This window comes from Mesoplodon densirostris, chromosome 5 (genome assembly GCF_025265405.1).
Source record: "Mesoplodon densirostris isolate mMesDen1 chromosome 5, mMesDen1 primary haplotype, whole genome shotgun sequence".
Taxonomy (NCBI): Eukaryota; Metazoa; Chordata; class Mammalia; order Artiodactyla; family Ziphiidae; genus Mesoplodon; species Mesoplodon densirostris.
Window position 1 is genome coordinate 61,275,759 of NC_082665.1, and position 24,490 is coordinate 61,300,248.

Sequence of the window (24,490 nt, forward strand, 5' to 3'; positions counted from 1 at the left end):
TTTTCATAAACTGTATCTAACTATCTAGAGATAAACATTCCCTTTTGACTTTTTCCTTTCCTTTGTCCAGCTAATCCAGTTTTAAGTCATAAATTGCTAAAAAAAAAAAAAAAAAGAAAGAAAAAGAAAAAGAAATAAAGAGTACTTTTCCATACCAGTTCTTGTTCCCTGTACTCATCCTAAGAGGTCTTAAATCTGGAACACTTGCTTCCATTTCATCTATTTTTTTTTTCCTGGCTACCGAAGTTTTAATTTTTTTAGCACTCATAGCATCCTAGCATAACGTTCCAAATAAGAAGATTGTTGGATTTGAAACTAAAAGAATAAAAGAATCTATGCTCATCTTCTATTCTTGAAGCAAAATGTTTCCCCTGTCCTAAGATGTTGGTGATTATTTAATTTGAAAGGAAGGATTGACAAACTAAAAGCATCTCTATCCTTTTGAAATAGGCGCGGACTAGTTTATTTCCTAAAACGTAGGTCAGTTTGGAAGCAGCCCTTTCAGAGGCCAGAACATGGAGTAAGGTCCCACAGCAAGTTCACTGCTCCCCAGCTTAGATCTTCCACTCCAATCTAGCTGCTTCCTTTCTCCAGAGAACAATCTGTCAACTATTTTGGACTATGAGATGTTTGGGAGGAACAGTCACAGTAAGAAAAAGTCTACTGCTATGCAAACCTGGATAGTCCATATTGTTATAATGATTACATCACCTCACCAGGAATTCTTTGGGAGTCCTCTAACATTTACAAAAAAGAGATACTTCATTTGAAGGGAAAGGATGAATATGAGGGTTTAAACCCAACTGGTATTTTTTCCCCCACGTGTTCTATAACAAAAGGTAAATCGTAACCCAATTGCTTAGTTTTTTACATGGCAAATCAGCACTAAGGCGAATGGGTCTCCCTCAGATTTGACAAGCAGATAGCTAAATGTGGCCCACACTGCCACCCAAGATCAAGTTTCTGGAGGTCCTATAACATCTGTCTACTTTGCTAAGGTTTGTGTAAGGCCACTATTTTAAACGAGCTACTGTCCAATAATTCAAAGTATTTTAAAGTGGCTTTTGGCCTTCTTCCATTTGTAACATATGCTGAGTGATTTCATGTCATTTTCCTCTAGATTAAAAAGATATTTTTTTAACGTCAATTTCTTCTTTTTTACATCATGGGTTGAATGACTTGTTTTTCAAAATATCAAAATTCTAGGCCATGGTTAATTAACTAATGCTCCCTCTGTTGGTAGTAAGTGGAAATACTGGAGTCTTACTTAAGATAGTTATTTCAAAAAGCAAGAGAAAATGGACTATTTCTTGTTTCTGAAGCTGTTTCCCACTAGCTTTTAAAACAGGTCAATTTTGGACAGATAGTTTTTAGTAGGACTCCTCTTAGAAATCACGATGGGTGATACTTAAAGGTCAGTTAATCATCCAAGTCTACATTAAAACTACTAGCAAAATATTTACTGAATGAAGGACCACAGGACCAAATGAAACTCACATAGACGCCAGTCCAGTCGCACTAACCCTACTAAACATCACCAAGAACTTATGGAAAAGATACAAATTAACCAATCCTAAAATGTATGAGTAAAACCAATTTAGTTATTATACAGTTGCTTCCCTTGGAAGATTTCTCCTCATTTGTTGCACAGTTTTTGTAAATAAGTTGCTGATAGGAAAATTAAATTAAAATGCAAAGTAATTTTGAAACTGAAATACTTTCTTTCCTCTTTTTTTCTTTTTAAATGGTAGTTTAGTGTTTCTGCTCTGTTTAAAGATTTACCTTTCCCCTTAAGTGTGTTAAAATATGCCCAGCAATGAAATCACCTTTGGAGTTTTCAATAGGTTTAAAAATTCCTATATTTGAGTTGGAATCCCTTTAGGACACTGTCTATAATGGAAAAATCTCTATTCTGATTCCTTGATCAGGACCGAGGAGAGAAATCCCAACTAGGAAGAGAGAGTGGCATCTAAGATGATGCAGTGAATTGGTGGCCTTTTGAATGGTGGATGTTGGCATCTGGGAGATTTTTGTTAGTTCCTTTAAAACCTTACTAACAAGCAAGGGTTAATAAATCATCTAAAGAATAATCATCTTATTTAGCCCTCTCAACCATGGTGGAAATAGAAGGTGACCTTTGAAAGGAAGAAAGTAATTTCGGCATCGAGGCATTCTGATCTGCAACAGGCTTCTGATAACGCCGCTCTCTGTAGTTGTGAAGGGCGAGGAGGGACAGTAGAGTTTTGTGAACTGCTCCTCCCGGCTGACCACAGAAGGAAAGAACACTTTTGTCAAGACCTCTAGACTACTAGTGTTTCATCAAAGAAAAAAAGGTAAAGTCAATAGAAATTCTAGAATCATAAGATCTCAATGAACTTTCAGAGAAGCAAGAAATCTGTTTCTGAAAGACAAAGTCCCTCCCATGAAAAAGAACAGAATTCTAGATGAATCAGTTGAAAAAAATATTCAGTGGAGCAACATAAGCTTGCTAAAAGTCGAAAGACTACATATCAAAATACAAAGCAGCAGTTCAAATTACAGCAGGGATGGGCTGGCCAGAGGCCCTCATCAACCCAGGCAATACTTAAAATAATAAAAATTAAGAAAAATTTAAAAAAATATGAAGAAAATATCCTTCCTCTCTTTCAAATATAACTTTAATTGCCTTTTATTCTTTCTATCTGGAAGCAGTATCGCTAACCTTAACAGTCTTGACTTACCAAAAAATATATATATGTGTGTGAAATAAAATAAAAGAGAAGGGATTGGTGGCAGTGTATGCAAAACCAAAATGAAAAAAAATTACTTTTAACAATCTCACTTTTTTTGTTTTTTTTTACACAAATACTGTTGTAAATATATTAAAAAAATCAGCATTCTATCTGGTAAACGTCACTTTTGCCCCTCTATAAAATTTTGAATTAAAAAAGCCTCAAGAACTTTTTATTATTCCCCCCCCTCCATTTCTCTTTCTTTTTCTCTTCCACAAGAATATATCCTGACACTTTTTTTTTATTTGTTTTTGTTTTTTGCAAAGATTGTTGGAAATAATCCTTCTCTTGTACCTAGAAATGTAGGTGCAAACCTCTGATATCTTTGTTTTATCTGCATTCCTGCCTTTCATGAAAGTCCCTCTTGATTGTGCTGAGTCTGGGGCTCAGCGAAGACACTGAATAAATACGATAGCCACTGTTGCTTGATGCTTGTCCAAGTCTTCCTGGCTTCTGCTGAAAGGGGGGGGGGCGGCATGGAGGAGGTGGGCCAGGGTGTGTGGACCGAGCAGAATCTGGGGGAGAAGCCTGCCATCTGCCTTTCCCACACCACCAAACCCACGCCCCTTCCCACACCCGCAGCCCTTGCATGAAATCAGACAACGTTGGGGGTGGAAAACAGCAGGGCCTTTCCTCTGGGTTTTCAACCAGAAAGTGATATTCCACAGTTTTAACTGGTTACTGTGAAGTCCAAGCGGCCAGAATTGTGAAAATGTCCACTGAAACACTGCAAGCGGTGTACTTAAAGACAGTAGGCCTTTTAGATTTTGTTATATATTTTTGTAGTGCTCTTCACAAGTGAAAAAAGAAAATTTTTTTTTTTTACTTTTTTTTTTTTTTAAAGATTTTTTTGTAAAGAAGGGTTGTATTTAGAGGCCAGTAGCTAGAGATCCAACCAGTGGACCTCCTGAAGCACTACCAGGCCTTAAGGCCACCATCCGAGGGAGACTGGGAGAACTATTATTCCCCTGAGCCTCCGAAATGTAATGTACCAGCAGGCAAAAACAGTTCTTCATGTAGTACAAAATGAAACGAAACAAAAACAAAAACAGAAAGTAAAAACGAAACCAAAACATTTCTTAAATTCTAGTGCCATAGCTTTTTTTCGTTCATTTCTTTTTTGTTGTTTTGTTTTGTTCATAAGAAAGAGAGAAAGATACTACTTATCCGTCAGACACATGCATCCTCATGTGGTCGTTGAACTGCTCGATTTGGTCAAACTTTGCTGGACAGACGGAGCAGACGTAGGTGGTCCCCTCCGTGCAGGCCACCACCCCTGGGGGGCCAGCTCGGGCCCCTGGGGGTGTGCCTGCGGGAGGGGTCCCGTTGCTGGCACTGTGCAGGGCCACGTGTCGCTCCAGGAGGGTCTTGTGGGAGAACTTCTTTTTGCAGATGTAGCACTCATAGGACTTCTCGCCCCGGTGGAGGCGCATGTGCACATTGAGGGAACTCTTCTGGGTGAAGCGCTTGTTGCAGATACTACACTGGTACGCCCTCACTCCCGTGTGTGTCACCATGTGCTTGATAAGGTAATCCTTTAAGGAGAAGGAGCGCCAACAGATGCTGCATTGGTGGGGCTTCTCACCTGTTCACGTGGGAAGAGACAGCAAGCGGGACAGAGCGAGACACAGCGAGGGAGGGAGAATGAGAGACAGAAAAACAAGACAACAGAAAACAAAAACAAAAACATTAAAAAAAAATCTGATTGGTTCACGGATCACCCCTGATTGGAAAGATCCAGTCCTTCCTGGCCTCTCATGTTCTGAGAAAACTTGCTTTAAGGTGCTGCCAGGACAGTCTAGAGTTTTCCATGTCCCCATGCCAGAAAATGTCTCTCTTGGAAAGCTACTCGACATTCTCCAGTAAAAGTCTTCCAAGGTCATTCTGTGGAGAGAAGGGAGTGCTACTTTATAGGGGTCATTTTCAGTGCCATCATTCGGGGATTTAACTGTGTGTTTGCCGTTTGCATTATCAAACAAATATAAGAAATAAAAGAGAGAAAAGTTCTTTGGAGACATGGGGTCTCTAGAATCTTTGGGAACTAAGGTTGGTGGTCACACAGCGTGGCTCTTTGGGGACAGTCTCCATTTCTGGTATTTTGTCTAGTAAATGTCCTCATGCTTTGATTATATGTCTGGAAAATATTGCCCATCATAGGAATAAGTCATTCTGAAGAGCTATGCCTTTGATTTTTATCTATCTTAGACAGCAATCTTCCTAAAATGTAACTTGAGAGAGTTAATTGGCTATTCTGTCTGGACTGCCCTGAGCTGTAGATTGGTCTTGTCTGGTGTGGAGGTTGAGTAGGTGGTAGACAACACAATGATCTCAGAGTCAAATGGTCCTGTTCAAATCCAGGCACCAACGGATGGCCTGCCACTCTGACAAATCTGCAAATGCCTCTGAGGTATACAGTTCTGCTTACCTCACTGTGCTGGTGTTGACATAAAATACATATGAAATCACTTTGCAGACCACCAAGAGTGGTGTGGGAATACTTGCCTGGTGTTCTTATTACAAGACTACCCACCAACACCCCCTCCCCCCATTAAATGCTTCCATACGCCTTTTTTGAACTCTGGGGTCAATTTTTAAAATAGTTTTCTCTTTCTTTGCTCTCAGTGTGTTGGCTGAAACCCTTCTTTCTCCTCAGTTTACTGCTTTGGTTTGCTGTTGGCTTAGAGACCAAATGATCAAGCTTGCTAAAAACTGTAACGTAAATAAGAACATTGTCACCGAATGACCACATGAAATATTCTTCTATAAGTAACGTCCATGGGCCTGTAACGTCTCTTTGGATGAAGAGAGACTTGTTTTTGTTGGTGCTGTTTGTTCTTGGCTCTGCTCTTGGCGGGTGAGATGAATTACATTATGGTGTTTCCATCTTTCCCAGCTCACCGCTGGTTGCCCAATGCAGGCACCCACCTCAGAGAGGAAAGGCTGTCCATGTACTCTTCCATAACTCAGCCCAAAGCCCAAAGCCTCTGAAACTCTCTGCGGTAATATTTCAACCTCTGGACGAGGCATCAGGGTAGGAAATCTAGTTCTTGAATTTGAGTTAACATCTATTTAAAATATGTGCCTTGTCTGTGTTTCCATTTTTTCCATCATGAAACAGAAGAGGTTTGATGTGTCATGGGGATAATGGCAATGAAAACAACCACCATGTATTCTGTGCTTACTGTGTGCCGGGCTCACGGCTCGTGATCTGCTTTATGAAACTTTATCTCAACAGAAAGCTTTTTCGTTGCATTTGTAAACATAAAAAGATATATTTTGAACCACACAATCCTAAGAAATGGCTATTTGGTTCAGGAATGACTCGACAAATTTCTAAACCAATTTCCTTGATCTTTGAACTTTTTCCTTTAGTTATTCACAAACGGTTTGGCCTAGCTCCCTCTCCCCTCTGCTGTCTTCCAGCCTCCTTTCCCTTCATCCTCACTGATGAAAAAGCACGAGCCATAGGATTGCAGAGTTAGAAGAGAAGAGTTTCACTTTTAGGCTAAAATGGGGAAATTTAGGGAAGCCTCATTCCTAAATGAAGAGTTCAGTCTCTGCATGGTGTTTATGTAGGTACATTTTTTTGAAATGAGAGATTCCCTAAGAGAGAGAGTCATGCCTGTTATTTTTAGTTGGAACATTTCTGTCAGCTGTAAACATGCTTGGAACTCAAGCTGGTCTTTACCATCCTTGTGCTTTCAGTACACTTTCTAGAGGCTATGCTAGGCCGGCCGACTATCTTTTAAAATATGTCCACCTGTCACCTTTAATGGGAAGTGTGCCTTCTTAATTCTAGATGGTATTTTGGCTGCTAGGAAGTTGAAACTTTGTCTGTGTTAAAAATTCTCCTGCTGTTTGAAACTTTCACCTTCTTATAGTGTATTTTTCCTCTAGGCAAAGTCAGTGAGGATGGCTTTTTACTTTCACACCCTTCTAATCGGACTATAAGTTGATACTTCACAGTTGTCCTCTTTCCCTCCATAGCATATATATGTCTTGATATGTTGTTTGTACGCACCTAGTATTGGTTCGGCCATTAATTATCCGTGTGACCCTGGGTTTTCTAAGTGTTTTCATCTCTTTGGGTTTGTTTCCCCTTCTCTAAGTGAGGAGTTGGACCAAGCACTTGCCATGTCCCTTTGCAGATTTAGTGGCCTTCTGCCCACCATGGGCCATGCCCCAGAGGACCCTGGTCCAGGTCTTGTCAACACATGACCTGAGGGCAGCTTGCTTAAATCACTCAATGCATCAGCAGTCCCACATTTTAAATAGGACAAAGTATCCTGCCACAGAAAAATGGTGTGATAGTTAATGAGTAAAAATGTTTGCAAAGCACTTGGGAGCTCCATAAAGGAAAGTGCTCTAAAATTATTCAGGTGCTGTGTTGGTGGAGCATAGGCATTCCAGGGACTGTCTTACTAAACAGGGTGCATTTTCAGATTAGCCAGGTATAAACAAGTCATTTCTCTATGTATGGATTTGAAACTATATCGCTCACTAGAAATGAGTGATTCTTTACCATTATTTTCCTGCATATTACTTATAGTGATCCCCAAAGGGCTTTCAACATTATACATGAAATGGATGTGGTCTGTTGATTATTGCTCTCAGTGTGGAGAAGTGAAGTTAAGATGAGTGGTAGTGGATCGCTTTCCAGGTCTGAGCCTATGGCCAGGAATGGTAAGTCTGATTCGTTAGAAAGGGACACAAAGTACTAAGCAGACAGTAGAATCAGACACAGGACGGGGAAGCTCATATAAGCCCCTGTACTTTAAAATGATCCATTTTGGGGCCATACAGATGCAGGAGTCAGATATGAACTCCATTTCCTTGGCTGAATGACCTGGGCATGTTACTTCACCTCTTTAAGCCTCAGTTTCCTTATCTGTAACTTGAGAATAATACAGTTAAGCGCCTGTCTTGTGAAGGTATTTTGAAAATTAAAGCGATAAAGCACTTTGCACAGAGTATGTGATCATTTCAAGAAAAATTCAACTGGTCCCTTCAGCACAAAGGAAGTGGTGATAAATGAAATCAACTGAAAGATGACTTCCATGGCATGGGGAAGCCAACACAAGATTCTGAAAAAATTGTTTCAGGTAATCAATAAAGCAAGTGATTATACTGTAGCTATGCAATTCAGAGTTAAGGGTCTAGTCTAGTCTCAGCTACAAATGCTAACGGAAAGAAGTGGCACCATGAATAAAATGTCAGCGAATAGCATACACAGAGGATTTCTTAGCAGGCAGCAACTGAACTCTGGAGGCTGAAAAACCAGAGAGCAAGTGGAGGAACAGAAGAGGCGGCAGTGTCCTTTACAATCCCATGGGTTGGGGAGTAGTGAATGCATATGTTTATCTCCATTTTTGGATGCCTGCTCTCTAAAGCATCACTTTTCAGCTCCTTCTTGTGGACCAGCACTGACACTCTACCATGACTGACAGTGAGAAAAAAAAGAAAGAGGAAGAAAGATACTGTTAGGTTAGTAGATGCAGAGGGTCTGCCCAAAGTTTGTGGCTGAGCCACCCTAATTCTGAATAGTGACCTCTGTATTGGGGGCTCAGCAAGAACCCATTTATTCTGCTGAATCTTTTTCATTCTAACCAGGCTTCTCCTGGGCTGCAGAGAGGACAGTGAATGCTGTTACCAGGACACTTGTTTGAAACAGAGTTCCCACCTGTCTCTCGCATTCTCTCGGCCTCTCCATCATCTGCTCTAGCATACACCTTCCTTCAGGTGAGTACAGTGTGGGAGGGGGTCAGAAAATCAAGCCTGGGTGCTTGGTGAGAGGGCAGACAGCAGGGAAGGAAGGGGCGAGCAGGGGTAGGGGAAGGTGGCTACTGGCAAGGAAAGCAGAAGGGGTCCTGGAAATTGCAAGTCCTCTGAAAGGGGAAAATCAAGACTGGAACAGAAAATGGGAAAGGTTCAGTGACAAGAATGGAAGGTGCTCAGCTCGGGTCATACAGAACCTTCACTGGCTAAAGAGTCTACTCTCCACCTAGAGAAGTTGAGTTGGAGCTGGGCCTTCACGACCGCCTGCCAGCCTTTCTCCCCAGTTCCAGGGATGCAGTCCTGGTGCCATCTTGGACTGTGAGGCTGTCTAGGGGGTACTGCCTCCTGGGGACACACTGCATTCACAAAACCTCTGTGGCTTTACCAACAACTAAAAAGTTTTGGTGTCAAGCAGAATTTTAAAGATCTCAGGGACCTTCACCCACATTACTTGACTTTTCTTACAACTTTTTGAGCGGGTAGATGTTAACAGCCCCAGAAGACGGTCTCTGCATTAGAGTGGTAGAATAGCATCCTGCAGGTCCCTCTACAAGTCAGTAAGAGCTGAGAGTATGACACCAGCTGAGCCACATATCCCCTCCTTCTCCAGTTAACAATTTCCTGCTCTCTAGATTATGCTGCAAAATGTATGATGCTGCTATAAAACATAACATGTAAGTTCCTAAATGGCTTGGGTAATTTTAAAGTATTACAGGTAAGTGCTTTCACATAAATTATGTTATTTGATTCTCAGAGCAACCATGTAAACTAAGTACTATTAAAATCTGTACCTATGTGACAAAAAACTGAGGCTCAGATTGACTACAGAATTTACCGAAAGTCACTCCGTCAGAAAGTGGTAAAATCAAGGCTTTCTCACTTCAAACCTTATACTTGTTCATTACTTCACTGGCTTGATACAATTAACAGCCCAAGCTCTATATGAGGATGACCACATCACGATCTTGATCTCACTATTATTACTATATGGATGACATTGTTATGTTACTATCATCACTATATCTATTTATATAAAATTCATGGCCAAAATAGCTGAGCTTCTTAAAGTAACAAAGAAAATTATTAATCGTACAGAGGACACTAATGGGCATTAGTGACTATCGGGTGGGCTGTTGATACTATGATTCAGAAAAGACCCAAATGTCTACCATTTGTTGGTGAAGAAAACACAAGTGGGAACACAGATATAATACAGTCTTTGTGTATAGAAAAAGAAGAAAAGAAAAAGAAATTTAAGTCTTGCTGAGAAAATAATGCATTTATATATAAGTCCCCTGAACTAAATTCTTCTGGAAAGCATGCTCACATATTTTCTCCTGGAAATTGAGTGAACATTCATTCACTCACTCAACAAATATTTGTTAAGCAACTACATATGCCTGTATTCATCTATGGATTTTAAAGCAAAAGTCCTAAGATAGGGTCTTAAAAGAAAGTTCTGTCTGAAGAGCAGTGCCAGATAAAATACATGGCACCAGGTTAAATCTAAATTTCAGATAACCAATGAATACTTTTTTACTATAACTATACCACATATATTGAATGAGACATACTTAGACTAAAAATTATTTGTTGTTTATCCAAAAATTCAAATTTAACTGGGCATCCTGTATTTTTGTTTGCTAAATCAGGTAACCCTGTACCTGGTGATAAATAAATACCCTGAACGCCATCTTAGTCAGTCTTGTCATTACGTGTGCAACTTTGTTATATAGGGCAAGGTACGAACAGACAGAATGTGGTATCTGAAATGTGCTCAGATCCTTGGAGAAAGTACTTAATATATAAATGTGCAAAGTGTTTTTGCATTATTTCTATGGAACTACATCATACAATAAATAAACAAGTCCGGAAATAGGCCACTTTTCCGTTTGGAAGTGATTAGGTATCATTAGAGAAGGATTCAACTCATTCATTGATTAAATATTTCTTGAATGTTTACTATGTGTAAGGTATTATGCTGGGTATATTGAAGTATAAGATATATATTTCTTTATATATCATATATATGTAATTATATATAAAATTGTTTCTGTTTTCACAAAGTTTACATTCCAATGGGAAGGCATAAAGGCACCTACATAATGATAAGTCATTGTTATAAGTCAATGTTAAGTGCCAGAATGGGTACATTTGCCATGGAACCTTCCATATGCAAGATATTTGCTTCCATAACATAATTTATCACTATAAAATCAAGCTGTTGTCCATAACTATGTTTTACTTTTTCCAAACACATAGGTTCTTGTGAGTGGAATTTTGGGGAACAATGTTATGTAACAAAAGCAACCTGAAGCCATCCTCCTCTTAATCACCCAGGCCATCTAGGGAAGCGATTCCCAACTTAGTGTGAATCAGGGCTTGTTAAAACACAGATTGCTGGGTTCCCTCACCAGAGTTTCTGATTCAGGTCTGGGATAGATTAGAGAATTTGCGTGTTGCTGCTATGGGGATCACACTTTGAGAAGTACTGCTCCCACGTTATCTTTGAATTTTCCCTATTGCTTGGCTTCCACATCCACGTTCATACCCAGGCTTATCCTCCTATGTTCTCTGTCTTTTCCTTCCCTCTCATTCCTTTGACTTTTGCTTTTTCTCTTAGGAGAGGGCATAGAGGAGTCCTGCTTTGTTCCATGACAGGATGGTTTGTGTTATCTTTGCTTTTTTTCCAATTCTCTTGTTTTCAAATGTGTACTTAACTCTTGTTTTTCTTCCTCACAACTTTTATGAAGCTGCAGTAAAGCGAACTTGAGAAACTCCTAGAAGAGATGAAGTCCTACCATGGTTTGTTTGGCAGTAGATAGAGTGGTTTGGTGAGAGATTTTCTTGAAAAAATCCTTAAGGGATGAAAAAAAAAGTTCATGTTATGGAGGAAGTTCAAGGGAAACCCAAGGGGTATCACATTGCTTCAGCATTTGAATTCCAGTGAAGAAGGAAACATGTCAAGAGTTTATTACTCAGAGATTGGAGATAGAGCAAAAAAACTCAATGCCTCTGGGAGAGGAGGGGGCTAAAGTAACGATGACGATTTTTTTTTTAAAAAAACATTAAGTAGTACTTTACCTTTTATGAAAAGCTCTCACATGCGTAATACCTTTACACCTACTCAAAAGGTGGGAAATTATTATTTCCACTTTAAACTCAAAGAAACTGAAGGTAATGAAATTAAATGACTTGCATAAGGTTAGAGGAACCAAAACCAAACCCAGATAATCTAATTCCAGCACAGTCGTCTTTCACTTATGTCCCTACTCTAAGTTTCAGTGTTATAATCATTATGGAATATTCTCTACAACCAGAGCTTCCTTGGTTCTCTAAGGTAGAGCTTAGCTCTGAGGTGAATAGATGGACTATTCATTTGTTACAATCATGTCCTTTCAATGAATATGTGGATCATTAACATAGAGTTAGAATTCAGATCTCAGAATCGTTTCTCTGCAGTTGTTGAAAGCAAGTATCATTTACATGAAAACTTGCAGTTGCTAACCTGCAAAGCCAGTTATCATGCACAGTGGCTGTGATGCCGAGAAACTGTTCCTTTCCTTTTAGCTCTGTCAAGCTACTCTTTCTTGCTAAGATTCTTTTATGTTAGACCGTAGGTAAGAATACAGAATCCATCTCTACTCTTCCAAGTATTCTAGAAAGTATCTACTTTCTAGAATCTTATTTTAGACTAACATTTGGACTTCCTGCTGTGGATTATTATCATTTCCACTGGGCTCCTGTAAAGTCAGGAGGCCCCACTTTTTTGATGTTTTCCCAAGAAACTGGAGAAAACTTTGTTTTGAAATGTCGGCCAAAGTGAATCCAGGTCCTGAATTACTTCCATGTGTTCAGGCTGTCTTGCCTTTTGAAAACCTGGACTAACTGTTCCTAAACTTTGTTAGGTTATAGACTACTTCACTCAGACAAAAGTCTTGATAGAGAGATGACCGTTCCAAACTGCCACTGCCAAATGATTCGGGGGTGAAAGGGAAGAGTGTTGATTCTTTTAAATGAGGTGCTTGAGTCATATATGTACATTTATTGTTCCTGGATGTGGCCAGGTTATACACACCAACACAAAGACCTTCAAAATTTACTGAGGAACTTCATAGTTTACTAGAGATCTGAAGGCTACCCTCTGAGCATAACTCAGATTTATAAAATGACTTTACTTGTAGCTTTTGTATCTGTGATGTCTAAATTTGCAAACCCATTGCTGGTTTTCTTATGGGCAAATCTAGTTATTTGGGTTAACCACAGAATCCTTTGGTGAATCCACGGAATAAATGTGTTTATACACCCAAAAGATACTTTTCGGTAGTACGCTAAAAATTTTATGTTCCAGATTTAAAGCCTTATTTCAATACGTGATCTAACAGAGTGTGTAAACTTTATATCTGCTAGGTCTACTGGAAGAGATGCAAAGAAGGGGAGAGTAGAAATGTTCATGGATCCAAGACCAACAAAGTCAACTTTGGCTAAGAATACACTTCCACAAATGATCTCTTTTTTTCCCCTTAATCCTTAATTTGATGGATTCATAAGATAGCTGCTCAGAGAAGGGAAGGACATAAACTATGGGAGAGCACTCTGTAAACCATAAATTGCCACATAAATAAAAATGTTACTATTTGATTAATTTACTAAATAATGATGATACCATCCCACATGGAAAATGTCCTCAATTGATCTCAGGTTATTAGATATTCACATTTACCCTAAGCAAACATAGTGACTTACTACTACTACCTGATTTTCTTCCTGAATTCAGTAGTGAGTCACTATGTTTCCTGGAGGTATGAAAACTCATCTTTAAGAACAACTGATTCACATAAAGGCACATACATGGATTTACATATTGTCCTGACTTAAGTTATGTTCTTAAGTAATGTTCTATTTCAGTTGCTCACTTCCATGTTGATGTGTCTGTTGCTGTCCTTCCCTTCTATTCCCTAATTTAAATTGATCTGCTTTATGTCCTATCCCCTAGCTATTCCTGCTAGCTGACCTGAGAAACAATGTTGCTTTGAGGAACCAACTTGTTTTCATGTACTGTAATTCATGTATGCAACTTCCCCCTGACAATTTATTTGTCATTTAACAGGGACATTCTGGAACTAGAGGTTTACCTAGAGAGATGAGTGACTCTCATAATAGGAATTCCAAATATGGTGATCAACATTGGGGTAGGTATTTTCAGGTGCAAGAGAATCCATGTGAAATCATATCACATATGTAGTCCCTTATATGGAGGAGCATCCATGGAGTTCTCACTTCTATGCCTGTCCCATTACGGAACTAGGATAGGGCACTGGCTGGGAGGTCAGGAGATCTTAGCTCTAGAATCATGGACTCCAGGGATGAAAGACCATCTTGCCCAACTACTCGCCTGATGGATGATTGAATCACCTCTATAACATCGCTATGAAATGATCTTCCATTCTCTCCTTGAACACCTCTAATTACAGGAACTCACTCCCTTTGGAGGTTGTCTGCCTGTCTTAGAGCAACTCTGCCTGTTAACAAACTTCCTCTTTTATTTAACTGAATCTCTCTATAGCTTCCATTCATTGGTCCGTTTCTACATTTTGGACCCACACAGAACAAGCTTAAGGGATCTTCCCTCCAAACCATTTAAATAATACTAACAGTGTGAACAATAGCTACCATTTATACAGTGCTTATTATGTGCTAGAAATTGCTTTAAGAACTTCATACATATTAATTCATTTAATCCTCAAAACAGCACTGCAAGAAAGAAATATCACTATTATCCCCATTATATAGACAAGGAAACTAACGTATAGAAAGGTTAAGCAACTTTTCCAAGAGGACAAAGCTCAGTAGGCACTTTCAATTCAAACCTAGGCACTATTGAACACCTCTGGCACCTCAGCAATGACTCATATGCCATGGCTTCACGTCCCTTTCCATCTTACTCATACTCCTCTGAGTGTGCCCCGGTGAGTCTACTGTCCTTTCAAAAGGGAGTATACAGAACTGACTGTGGTATCTAGATGTGGAAAATAGAGGACAAGCACTAGAAAACAGAGCAAGTCAATCACTCCTCCTCATTTCAGGGACCATAAATGCAGCCTCCGCTTGCATCAGCCTTGTTGTGGCCTCCTCAAGCTGATGGTTCACATAAAACTTACTACAGACTAAAACCCTCATCCCTGCTCTGCCTACATGACTTTGGTCTGTAACACAAGGTGACTGGAGTATATGATCTCCAAGGACTTTTCCAGTTCTAACCATCTAGGGTCAAAACATATTTCAAAGTTCAGTGAAGTTAAGGAATGTTGTGCCTGCAAATTCTGTATGAGGTTTTCTCATTTGGCCCTTTTCCACAAAGGGTTTCTGTGACTCTGTCTTTCTGTGACAGGGCTGTTGGTTCCTGTGATGGGGGCATAGTCGGGGCTTCTAGAAGATGGTTTACAATGGGGTCTTCCTTAAAATCTGAAAGATGACTCCGTACCTTCCCTTGCACCTGCTGCCCTGCCCACCCCCCTTCCCCAGCCCCCTCAGCCCCACCCCCTGCTGCCAGCTCTCCAGGGGGGGCCTGCGCTCACCTGTGTGTACGAACATGTGCTTGACGTAGTTCTGTTTGGCGGTGAAAGTCTTGTTGCAGAGAGTGCACTCATAAGGCTTTTTTTCGCCCTGCCCACTGGCTGTGCTGTGGCCGGCGGATGGGGCCAGGGGCTGTGGCGCTGGCAGCTGTGCAGTAAAGGTTGACAGGCCGGGCTGGGACACTGTCACAAACTGGGTCTGCTGGCCTGCCAAGGGCTGTGGCAGGCTGAAGAGGAAAGGCTTGGGGCCGCTGCCCGCGGGCTGGGTGGTGAAGAGGGCCGGCAGGTAGGTGTTGCCGGCTGTGCCAATGACCTGTGTGTTGCTGGTTAAGGTCAGAGGCATCCTCAAGTTGCTGGTGAGGGTTTCCGTCTGGCGTAAGTAGAGCTGGGTACTTGGCAGTGGCTGCCCGATGGACGTGCTGACCGCAGGCTGCTGCAGGGCGCTCTTGTCGGAGCTGTTGCTTACGGCGATCACCGTGCTGTCCAGCTCCACCTCGTTGCTTCTTTCCGGGGAGGAGGCACCGGTCTCTAGCTGGTGCGGCTGCGGGGCGCCCTCAGCCGGGGCTTCCGCAGCCTGCTCAGGTTGGGCAGATTCGGCCTGGCCGTCCCGCGCCGTCCCAGGCCCGAACTGCTGCTCCACGGAGTCGGGTTCGGTGCCTATGGAGGAGCTGACGCCCGAGTCGAAGCTTTCGCCCTTGGGTTCACTCTCGGTGCCCTCGGCCTGGTCGGTGTCTTCCGTACACTCCTCGGACTCGTTGCGCTCCAGGATCTGCACCCTTTGCTGCCCGTAGTAGTCGTAGTCGTCCTCCATCTCCTGCTTGATGTGGATGTTGCCCACCAGGGTCTGGATGCGCACCGGCCGGGGCTGTTTGCGGCAGTGCGTGGTCTCGGGGGTGGTGGACAGGTAGCGCTCCATCTGCTGCGAGCGCTCGTGGATGCGCGTGATCCAGCTGGGGTCTTCCATATGGTGGTCGCGGGGCAGGCCGAGTGCCGTCTCGTGGTGGCTGACCACCGCACCGCTGTAGAAGGAGCGCTCGCCGCTGCCATTCTGCATGGAGCAGGCATAGAGCGCCGAGTAGATCCTGTCCACGCTGTGCTGCGGGTGGCTCTGCAGGTAGCCTGACTCGGTGTCGCTGCTCTGGCCCGAGGTGCCCGACTCGGGAGTGCCCCGTGGCGTGTCCTGGCCCGAGTCCTGAATCCCCGGGAACACATCGCCCACGTTCTGCGACACGATGCGCGTGCACTCATCGATGACCGTTTTGATCTGCAGGATGCTGGCGGCCGTCAGGATCTGCAGGGCTTCCGACTGCGAGACGCGCAGCACGCCACTGTACATGAAGTCAATGAGCTTTTGCACCGACTGCACCGACACCACGGACGGGATCTCAATGTCGCTGTAGCCCAGCAGCAGCTTGTCCTGGAAGAAGGGGCTGCCGGCTGCCAGCACGCAGCGGTGTGCGCGCAGCATGCTCCCGTGGATGCGCACCGTCACGTCACAGAAGTGGCCACGGTTGCGCTGCTCGTTGAGGGTCTCGAGCACGGAATTGCTGAAGTTGTGAAGGTTGATGCTGTGAATGCGCTCGGTCATCCCCTTGCAACTGATGTCACCTGCACGGCAAGAGAGACACAAGACAGGGCGTGGGTCAGAGCTAGCTGACTGCATCCTTAACATCTAGGTCTCAGGTGGGCAATGCTCATGGCCCCTAGAAGCACTCCCCCCCACTCCTTGCAGACACAAGCAGGCTCTGTGGCTTTACACAAGGGTCAACTTGTGGGTGTGATGTCCTATGGGAACAAGGCCTTGAATTTTGTTCCAGCAGTGCTCCAGCTACTTTGGTGTATTGAATCCATTTTAACCCTGTGGACCTTCAGCCAGGGTTGTCAGTTGAAGCAGAGCAGCCTAAAACACAGATGGGTCATTGCCTGCTATACTACAACTTCAGCAAAGAGGGACTGAAAGGCAAATGCAAGACTTGTTCTCATGAAACTCCACCTCCACTTTAGGCTTAAGCAGGCCCTTTAAGAAAGCTTACATTTTCCTTAACTTATCAAAATTTCTTACTTTATTCATAGACAGCAAAAATACTTATAGTTAAATTCCTTTCCTATTAATTTATATGGCACATTCCCCAAATCCATACGAGGTATGCAAAAATTCTTGGAAAATTCAACCCAGTCTAAGATATCCACCCAACAGCTGCCACCATGTTTTCCAGTTGAGGGACAGGCTCTAGAATGCAATCTGCTGGCTAAAGGGGCACTTGCCCACTGCTTTCTGTATCTACACATTTTTCTCATCATCTCTCCCAACCTGTTTGAGTACTTTCTAGGGTGGCTGTCTGTGATGTGGTGGTTGTCTGAATTTTCTGAGGCTTATTGAAGAAGAAATGTTAAACAGGTCAAAGATGGCAGTGTTGACCTGGGAGACTGGAGTACACTAGGTGACCATATTTGCCATTCAAACTGGGCACTTTTGAGAGTGAAAGGGAGCACTGTGGATAATTAGGTCAGGACAGCAGGAGTAAACCCTGAGTGGGATGTACAATCACCCAGGAATTGGGTGCTCTCTGTGCTTGCTAGAGGGAGGTATCAAACAGCTCCCAGTAGGAAGGCAGCAGTCAGCTATGTGGAGGATTTGGATAGCCTGACCTATTGCCAAACATATATCCCAGGCTGTGCAGGCAAGGGATAATATTGGTAACATCTAGACCCCAGATTGAGAAGGATAACAGGTGTCTATAACACTGAGTTTTAGGGCTTTCCTATTTTTCTACTTTACCTCTCTAAAGAATCCCTCTCTCCAAACCATTCTTCAGATTCTCCATTCTTGCCTTCACAACTGAACAATCAGCTTGAGGGAGGCCAAGTAAGTAGGCTTTCAAAACCAGGTGGCCCAAGTATGGATTGTTGGCTGTGACCCAGATCCTTATATCCTGTTAGAAGTAACCCAGAGGTAATGGCCTACACACAGAGGAATGTCCACCTCCTCACGTTCTTTCTCCTCTGCCCTAGGAGAGAGGGCCAGCTCAGGGAAGTCTGAGCTCAACTAGATTTTCTACCTTGCTACGCCCTACCTCCTTATGCTGTCTGAGCTCAGTAGATATGACCTCATTCTTATATACTAATTCATTTCCTTTGCTCTCAACTTTACATTTAGTCAGCCTCACATATATCCACTTAACTTAGTAAATGCCTATGGGCTCTATGTTCTCTTTCAGTGACATGATTTGTGCAAATTTTTACATAAGAGAATTCCTTCTCATTCCGACTTCCATTAGGTCTGTTATGTGCCTAAAATATTTCATTGGGCTACTGTTTCTATTTTTTTCCTTTTATATAAAACAAATTGTCTTTGTCAGGGTAAGGAATCATGATGAATCCTCTATAGCTGTGTTAATACAAAACATGGCACCAGAGGAAGGGCCCAATAACCTAGGAAGGAAAATTCAGGAAATCAGTCAACAGACCAAATTCCAACATCTTGCTGAGTCCCTGATGCATGTGTACTTTGATAATAACAAGAGCAAACACTTTTCAAGAGCTTACTGTGTGTCAAGTTCTAACTACTTTATGTATATTATTTCATTGAATCCTCACAACAACCCTATGATGTCAGTAGTATTATTATCCCCATAACTCAGATGAGGAAACTGAGGCCACAGAAATTAGGAAATCCACTCAAGGCCATGTAGGCAATTGGTGGTCGAGCTGACATTTGAACCCAGGCAGTCTGGTTCTAGAGTTCACACTCTTATCTGCTTCACTGTATTGCATTCTTTGCCCCTGAATGAAGTCTGGCCCTTAGGTGTCCACGGTCTGCTGTAAAGCTGTGTGAAAAGGTTTGTCCAGTATGCTCTCCAGCTACTTCTATACCTCTCCATAAATTAGCATGCTGTTCATGTTTCTAGGCCTTGAGACTTCAACATAGCCTCAGTCATCTAATAAAGAGCATTTTTTTGAAGTTTATAAATGGAACAGTGCAAGAGATAAAAGTGAGGCCTGGCACTAAAATGGAGAGTTTTCTATATACAGTTTTACTATCACCAAGATCTCCATCATTTAAGTAAAATGGTAAGTACTAAAACTGGTTGAGACTCTGATAAAATCACCATCTCTGAGTAGGATGGGCTTATTAAAAAAATTTTTTTCCACACAGGTGAAAACACTCTTGAAACACACAATTGCTCATAGCACCACTTGCAGTTATATCACTAGAGTTATCATATATCACAAAGAGTTGTCTTCTTTCTGATAATTCTGGGAAGAAGCTTAATCACAATTATCATAATAATTAATAACCACGTAGCATTTTACAGTGTACAAACTCTTTCACATGTATCATCTCATTTACTCCTTATAACAATCCTATATGTTTTCAGGACAGGTCCTATTATTACTATTTGATGTAAGAGGAAGTCGAGGCTTTCAAAGTATCTAAATGACTTGCCCAATGTTTTACACAGCTAGTAAGTGGCAAGGGTGGGATTAGAACCCATGCCCCTTGATACTCTTTTTATCACATGATACTGGATTGCTGATGAATGAAACTTGGATTGCCCAAAGACTGAGGGCCATCCTAATTCTCAGGACGTAGAAGAAAAGATAAAGACACTGAAAGTGATGATGGAGGTTGCTTTCGAGTTGGAAATGGTCAACAACAAGAGCTATCATTACATTACACACATTCATACACACACACACACACACACACACACACACACACACACACGAGTCTCAAGAAGAAAATTCAAACTGCTTGTTGGACTGAACTGGTCAAGTCTATCTAAATTAATCAGGTAACCCTATGGAGATAATCACAACAAAAATTGCTAAATATTCTGAGTTACGGTTATTGCAGTAATGTTGTTACCAACTTCATTAAAACCCACAGAGACAAACTCAAACCTGCACACATATACAACTTGACGTGACTAGCCTAGCTGGATTTTTGTAGACACAAGTTTTAAATGTTTCTCCGAGAGCACTGGTCCTGTACTGCAGTGAGCAGCCGTGAAAGGCTGAATCGTTTTGCTGATATGTGTACAGATGTGATGGGGGACCCTGCCAGTCCATTCAAGCATGCCTCGTCCCTCCAGCACACAATGCTGAAGCAAGTCCTTTCCCAGGCTTTCTTTCATTTTTAACACTAACACAGTGGGAAAAAGTTTCTGCCATGGCAAGGCAATGTCCAGGCTTTTGTGAAACAGGTCCTTTTCATCCAGTGGGCATTAATGTATAGATTCCAACGGAATAAATCTGAAATACTCTGCTGTAGAAGATTTGTTCCCTATTGAAAACAAACCTTGATTAGATGGTTATTCAGAGACTGTATAGGAAGGAATGGTGTGAAAATGTTAACTCCATTCTTTCTTAGATTGGCACTGAATAGGCAATTGGGCTATTCAAAAAAAAAAAAAAAACCAAAAAAACCCCCCTCATCTACAAAACCATACAACTTTACAAAGATTTTGTGTGTCTGGGGATGCCACGTCACCCTCCCCTCCCAAAAAACCCCCACAGTGCTGTGAACAAAGAACTGATGGGGCAAAATGAAAAAAGTGATAAAAATAGTTCTCTGTGTGTTTTAAAATAGTAACCTACCTTCTCTCCACTAGAGTAAAAATGTAGAGTCAGCCTGTGATGGCATTCACTAGAACACACAAGGAATTCTACTCTTGAAAGTGATCATGTATTCTAAGTGATCGTGTTCTGTGAGTGAGCACAGTTGGATGAGGCTGAGGCAGGAGTGACTACTGGAAGGGTGTTCTGCTTGTGGTGAAATAGCTGATGCAGGGCCCGGCTCTCTGTGCTGTAGGAACCCAGGCCCTGCCTGTCCCTGAAACGGTGGGTGTCCAGGGATAGGACTTAGCATGAGAATAAAAAAGCTGCCTGTGCACAAGGGAAAAGGAACAAGAAAGGAAACAGCAGGCAATACAATCTCTTTTAATTAGGTGTGAAATCCAGTCCTTTCTCAGCCCGGATATATAAAATGAGACTAGTGCAAGGGTGAGGTGTAGAGGGAGATGGGAATTGGAAGTCTCTGTGGCTTGGAAAGAAACACCAGCTCTCAAATTAAAACCAAGATGAATTTTGGTCAAGTCAACAGGCCAAAGTCAAATGTCAGGGCTGAATAGCCCTTGAGCTTTCAATCTGGGCCACCAGGCTCACGTGCGCTAAGTGGGTCAGCCCATGAAATAGGGCCAGGTGGCCAGGCCTCCACAAGCCAGCCTCTTATCTCACCCTTTCCCAGATTGTGCTTTGATAGCATGCTGAAGTTGCTCTTTCATATATCAGGTGATTAGTGATGATGTTAAACTCTCACATTTTGGTGCTACCTACCAAGCTGGTCCCACTGGGAAAGAGCCAGTTCTTGCTGGAGAAAGCTGGGATGCATGTGGCAACTCAGGCCTCTTCCTCCCCAAATCGACATCTGTTGCCCTGCCAGGGGCAAGACCTCAGTCATGTATATACTTCACCTATGTGTCGAGGGGAAACCTGCTGAGCCTCTGCACCACAGGAGGTTAGGGGTTGCTTGCTCACAGTTTCCGCCATCTACAGCAGATGGTCCTGCATGTCCCTACCCCCTCATTCTATCTCACTGGCATCTCCACAGTCTTTGGAGGGTGGCTCTGGGGAAATCACTTATGCAAGTGAAAGATGGTAGGCAGACCAAGACCTCTTTCTCCTACCGTGGCTCCATACACCTAGCATATCCCAGCTCCCATTGCCCCTGCAGGTGAACTACGGGAAGGTCTTCAGCTTACAACAAGGAGAGGTGCGCTGCTTTACTTCTCCATTCCTGGTGATAAGGGGGATGCTTTGGGCCATCTCCCAATGAGAGTTCTCCCCTATCTTCCCGATTGTCTTAAGGACCCATTAGTGATTTCATCATTTTCTTTTTTTATCATCAGTAACAGAATTCTTCTCCTAAAACATAAATCAATTCTTCAACTTTCAGAAATTTGACTTTCAAACATATTTTCAGGAATACACAACCAATGAAAGTTGGGAGCACCCTGTATGTACTTTTATAGTCACTGCTTATTATTTCAGGTAGACAGAGATATTAAAATTTAATTTTTTATACAATAAAATAAAATAAAATTACTAACGCTTTTCTATTAAGGATCTCAATATTATGGTTGGGTATGTCTTTTATATTACTTGAATTTTCATTCATATATGTAATTCATACACTTAATGAACTTTCATCCATTCTGGAGTACATTTTAAGTATTTAAAGGTCCTTAAGAAGCATATGTAGCAGTATCTATATATATATATATATATATATATATATATATATATATATAATAGAGTACTACTCAGCCATAAAAAAGAAGAAAATTTCGCCATTTGCAGTAACATGGATGGACTTGGAGGGCATTATGTTAAATCAGACAGAGAAAGATAAATACAGTATGATATCACATATGTGGAATCTAAAAAATACAACAAGCTAGTGAATGTAACAGAAAAGAAGCAGATTCACAGATATAGAGAACAAACTAGTGGTTACCAGTGGGGGGAAGGGGCAATGTAGGGGGTGGGGGAGTGGAAGGTACAAACTATTGGGTATAAGATAGGCTCAAGGACGTGTTGTACAACACAGGGAATATAGCCAGTATTTTGTAATAGCTGTAAATGGAAAGCAACTTTTAAATATTGTATAAAAAATTAAAAAATTATTTCAAAATGTGTATTACATATATGTATTTCATATACTTATATAATTGTAAACTCAATAAAGGGACGAGTGTCAGCATTATAGTTGTATGAATAAATGAGTTTTGTGACAAATAAACATTAAAATTTTACTTGAAAGAGTAAAAAAATATTAGGCCACATCTTAGCAACTATATAGGACCTATGGTATGCTTTTCTATGTAAAATTTATCCTCGACCTCATTCAATTCCTTATTTTACATCTACTCTGATTTCTTTTTTATAGCTATAGATAAATATATTTTCCTATTTATTAATGTACTGAATATTCTTTCAGGCCAACTTAAATCCTTTTAGCTATGAGGTGAGGATATTATCAAACAATTAATCAACAAATAATTGTACATCAACTTTATGGAACCAATTCTAAACATAAGTTAACACTTCATTTTGGGGTATTATCAAGCCCCATACTTTATGAATTTATATACTTTGAGCATCTGATTCCAGTGGACTAAAACACTGAAAGTTCAAACACCTTTACTCTTTTACAGTACAGCTTGTGAAACCTAAGTTTTAAGGCTGTGAACAAAGGCATTGGATAGCTATAATCCTAGACAACATTCTGAAAGACACCTATGCCCTCATTCCAAAGCTGAAATGAAATGGCTTCTTCGTGAAGAGGGAGGGCCTGCTGGGACTAAGGAGAAAAATCAATGAAATCTGAGGTTGATGCCTTTAAATCCTCTTATATTGTAAACCTTTTGAGACACCTTTTAGGAGTTTGATTTTTTTTTTCTTCCTAAAGCTCTTTCCTTACAAATTTAGCTGCTGCCCTATTGTAACCTTTTCTTTTGTTCACTAAATCTAGGGAACAAAAACACGGAGATACTGCATCCGTGGGTGGGGTAAAAAAATGAACAAAATGATCTACTTAAATTCACAAAGGATGCAGTTTGAACTTGCTTTGGATAGGCCTTAAAGAAGGGCCCATATACTCAAAGGCACAGTTAATAAATTAGGTCCTTTATTTTTCTTGAGAAGAAACTATACACTTAAACAGTGTTTATATAAAAACAAGCATCTTTTTGGGCTTCCCTGGTGGCACAGTGGTTAAGAATCCTCCTGCCAATGCAGGGGACACGGATTCGAGCCCTGGTCCGGGAAGATCCCACGTGCTGCAGAGCAACTAAGCCTGTGAGCCACCATTACTGAGCCTGTGCTCTAGAGCCCGTGAGCCACAACTACGGAAGCCCGTGTGCCTGGAGCCCGTGCTCTGCAACAAGAGAAGCCACTGCAATGAGAAGCCCGCACACTGCAACGAAGAGTAGCCCTCGCTCGCCACAACTAAGGAAAGCCCACACACAGCAACAAAGACCCTATGCAGCCAAAAATAAAAAAAACCCCAACCAAACAAAAAAAACAAGCATCTTTTTACTCACTAACCTGTTCACCTTTTGATCTCTGCATCATCATATACTTATTTTTTAAAGGAAAAACAAAATTTTAACTTCAGTGAGTTCAAAGATCCAGCATAACTCCCAGGAATGGCATTCCTGTGGAAAATATCATCAACTGGTGATGAAGTATAGTTAGTTAAGAAATTAATTTTTTGATTTTGGGAAAACTTTTGTCTGAACTTCAATAAGTGAGAAAACAGAATCCTATAGTGTCATTTTAAAAAAGCTTTTTGACTAATCATGG

The 24,490-nt window shown here is 41.5% G+C and overlaps 1 protein-coding gene across 5 annotated transcripts in view; it reads right to left on the minus strand.

Moving 5' to 3' along the window:
• Positions 1–3,591: 3,591 nt before the first annotated feature.
• The window catches only part of ZBTB20 (zinc finger and BTB domain containing 20), a 288,208-nt gene continuing 267,309 nt past the window's right edge, over positions 3,592–24,490 (minus strand). For all 5 annotated transcript variants that reach the window (XM_060099876.1, XM_060099879.1, XM_060099877.1 and 2 more), the window contains 2 exons: positions 15,125–16,729; positions 3,592–4,356 (listed from right to left, as the gene is read on the minus strand). In XM_060099876.1, the coding sequence (XP_059955859.1) occupies positions 3,935–4,356; positions 15,125–16,729 (2,027 nt within the window). In that variant the 3' untranslated portion in view covers positions 3,592–3,934. The remainder of the gene's footprint in view (positions 4,357–15,124; positions 16,730–24,490) is intronic.